Source organism: Aulonocara sp. 'chitande type north' Nkhata Bay, linkage group LG3 (assembly GCF_057382095.1).
Source record: "Aulonocara sp. 'chitande type north' Nkhata Bay isolate Kocher_YH1m ecotype deep benthic linkage group LG3, A_spYH_male_GT1.1, whole genome shotgun sequence".
NCBI classification, from domain to species: Eukaryota; Metazoa; Chordata; class Actinopteri; order Cichliformes; family Cichlidae; genus Aulonocara; species Aulonocara sp. 'chitande type north' Nkhata Bay.
In genome coordinates this window covers 11,671,385-11,674,464 of record NC_141346.1, presented here as the reverse complement: position 1 = coordinate 11,674,464, position 3,080 = coordinate 11,671,385, and the positions used below count along the sequence as shown (strand labels likewise).

The 3,080-nt window shown below is 44.8% G+C and overlaps 1 protein-coding gene across 2 annotated transcripts; it reads right to left on the bottom strand.

Moving 5' to 3' along the window:
* Positions 1 to 934: 934 nt before the first annotated feature.
* LOC147333964 (nuclear factor 7, ovary-like) lies at positions 935 to 2,520 on the bottom strand. Of its 2 annotated transcripts, XM_086286570.1 has the most exons (3): positions 2,272 to 2,508; positions 1,819 to 2,085; positions 935 to 1,785 (listed from the first exon to the last, which is right to left on the bottom strand). In XM_086286570.1, the coding sequence occupies exons 1-3, from the start codon at positions 2,506 to 2,508 to the stop codon at positions 1,117 to 1,119; spliced, it is 1,173 nt and encodes a 390-aa protein (XP_086142696.1). In that variant the 3' UTR covers positions 935 to 1,116. The 2 variants fall into 2 exon arrangements, with proteins under 2 accessions (XP_086142696.1, XP_086142697.1); XM_086286571.1 differs by having other exon boundaries at positions 935 to 2,520.
* Between the last annotated feature and the right edge of the window lie 560 nt (positions 2,521 to 3,080).

Sequence of the window (3,080 nt, the reverse complement as noted above, 5' to 3'; positions counted from 1 at the left end):
TCAGCTGTGATTAATGGATGTTTCCCTGCATTTCTATTTTCACACAGTTTATTTCTTACAGCAGGAAAACTGAACAGAATGTATGTAAGAGGTCAGAGTGAGGATGACGTCACTTAATACAGGAAATACATGTTTGTCTGTTTTGATGATGAAGGACTTCTTCAGCTCTGTAAACAGCTACACTTGAGAGGACAGAGGTGATTTCATGGATCAATAACAATGTGTTTATCAGCTTTCATCATCGCAGTGCAGACATGACGTCAGATCTATCAGAGTGAAGGCCGTCTCTCTGATGACGTCACAGAGCAGAGTCCTTCTGTCCAATAAAGGATCTCAGATCAGCTGCTGCCATCTTGTGGCCACAGTTGGTTACTGTCTCTGAAAGTTGTCTCATGTTTCCTGTTGTCCTGCTAACAAAGGCTGGAGCTCATCATGCTGAGAGGGCAGCAGCATTTTGTGGCTCTTCACACATGTTCATTATATTCTGATGATCCTGGATGGAGACAAACTACAGATAAGTGTGTTCAGCCCAACTAGTTTATCTCATTACAGCAGTTTGATGTTTCCCTTTGAATCCCCCTGAAGATCCTGACAGTGAAGCACGTACATAATACTCCAGCCTTTCAACTCTGAGCTTATTTAGTTCTATTAATACACTGAAATCTCATTTGTGTCATGAAGAAAGTCTTTAATCAAACAGAATTCAAAGAGCAGAAACATTTCATATATGGAGTTAAACATGAATCATTGTTTCAACAACATATTTATTGTTGTCATAAACAGACAAGAAGACAACAACAAACTGCTCCTCCCATTCAACACATGTCAGTCCATATCCCAGCAAACTAAATCATCTCCATTTACACATCAAATAGAAACATGAATCACTTGTAATGATTAGAAACTTTATAGAATTTCAAATCTAGTTTGGGGAGTCATTCAGTGAGAAACAGTGAAATGATTTTCCATGTGAAAAGGTGGACAGCAGAAACAGAAAGAAAGAGTGAAACTAAAAGAGAAACAAAGAGCTTTGGAACAACGAGGCAGCAGGAGGACAGCTGCAGTTTAACAGCTTCAACTCACTGACAGGAAACAACATTAGAAACATCATCATCCTCAACTCATCTGCTGCACTGACACTGACACCTTCAACGGACACACATTCACTTTATCACCAGTTTGAATGTATGGAAACATCCTGTGAGTGAAAGTGTGTGTGAAGGTGTGTATGTGTGTGTTAGTATCAGGATCAGAGAACGACAGCTTTCCTCTGTTCCAGTCCAGATTCACTCTGATCCTCTGGAGCTTCTTCTCTACTGAGAGAGCAGTGAGAGGAGCTGATGGTGAGCCTGTGTAGTATTTACCTTGATAGAACCATATTCTCCATAATCCAGACAGTTTGTCTCCCTTCCTCTGCACAGACTCTGCTAACACACCCAGTCCCCACCATGTACTGTCTCCAACTTCAACATCCCAGCTGTGAGTCCCTGAGTTAAAGCCCTCAGAGCCCAGAACAGAGAAATAATAATCAAACCTCTCTGGATTATCAGGAAGCTGCTGCCTCTCTCCTCCTCGTCTCACACTGGTCAGATCTTCAGACAGGATGAGGTTTGGATGAGCAGTGTTTGGGTCCAGAATGAGAGGAGTGTAGGAGACCATGTCCTTCATGTTGTTCCAGATGTTGAAGGTCAGGTTGCCCAGGTGTTTGGCCTGGTCTATCAGAGCTCCTGAGGGCAGCTGTGGATCATCCAGCAGGGGGCAGCGCTGGACTCTTTCCACTGCAGCCTTGTAGTTGTGCAGGAATGAGACGTCTTCAGCTCTCAGCTCCTCCTCTGTGGCTCTGACTGTGTCTGAAAGAGCTGCTATCTCTCTGCTCAGAGCCTCCATCTTCTCCTTCATCATCCCACTCTTCTGCTCCTCTTCCTCCCTCAGTGCAGCCAGCCTGGCCTCCTCTTCCTCTGCTAGAAACTGGTGAAGCTTCTTAAACTGCTCCTTAATCTGCCTCTCTGTGTGTCGGGCCTGGACCTTAATGTGTTCTGCTGTTTGATCAAACTTCACTTGAACTTCTTCACAAACCTTTAACTTCTTCTTTAAGGGCTCCAGAGTTTCCTGAAGTTCCTTCTTGTGTTGTTGTGCAGCTTCATCGATGGGTCTGAATCTGTGACTGGTGTGTTTTTCTGAGGCACAGCAGACGACACACGCTGGCTGCTGATGGTCCAGACAGAAGAGTTTGAGTTTCTCAGAGTGCAGACTGCAGAGAGCCTCTGAAGCTCTCTGATCTCTCTCCTGTAAGAACGACTCACACAGGTTCTTTAAAGCCAGATTTAAAGGTGGTTCATCCTTTGAAGACCTTCTCTTACAAACTGGACACTCGTGTGTTGGTCTCTCTCTCCACCATCTCTTCAGACAGTCTTTACAGAAGCTGTGGCTACATGACAGAATAACAGGATCTCTGAAGACCTCCTGACAGACCGGACAGCAGAGATCCTCCTCTGATCTGGAAGCCATTGAGTCTGTGAGTGAAGCTGAAAACAGCAGACAGGAAGTACAGTCAGTCCTGGCTCCCCTCCCTCCTCTACCACCTTCACTGAAACTTCCTTTGAGTCGTGTTTTTGCTCAAACTCACATTCAGTGTGTGGAGCGTCAGCAGCTTGAAGCAGCAGTGTTGGAGTTTTCCACTTTTCTCTCCTGTAGCTGGACTCACTCAGAGGAAGCTGCTAGTTTGGTCTGAGCTCAGTCTGATCGTCTGTGCGTCTCTCTTTACTGAGGACGAAGAACTTCCTGTTTCCTGGTTTGTCACATTTGAGTGACGTGAGGGGAGGAGAAAATGTTGCTGTTTGACTTTTAACTAAGGTGTGTTTCAATCCTGCCTGCAGCTCAAAAGCTGTAAAACAGGTTTTGTCTTTTCACCTCCACAGGTCACAACATGAAACCTGTTGTGAAGTTTATAAAATAAAGTGTCACTCGGTGGTGCAGCTGTTTGTCAGCTTCTATTTTAGACTTTGTTCTGGTTCTTGTTCAGGTTCCCAGCAGTGGGAGTGTAATGCAGTCACACACACACAGGTGGTGTTAAGGTGGAC

Coding starts and splice junctions, on each gene's coding strand:
- LOC147333964 (XM_086286571.1), bottom strand. CDS start 2,508: ATGGCTTCCAGATCAGAGGAGGATCTCTGCTGTCCGGTCTGTCAGGAG.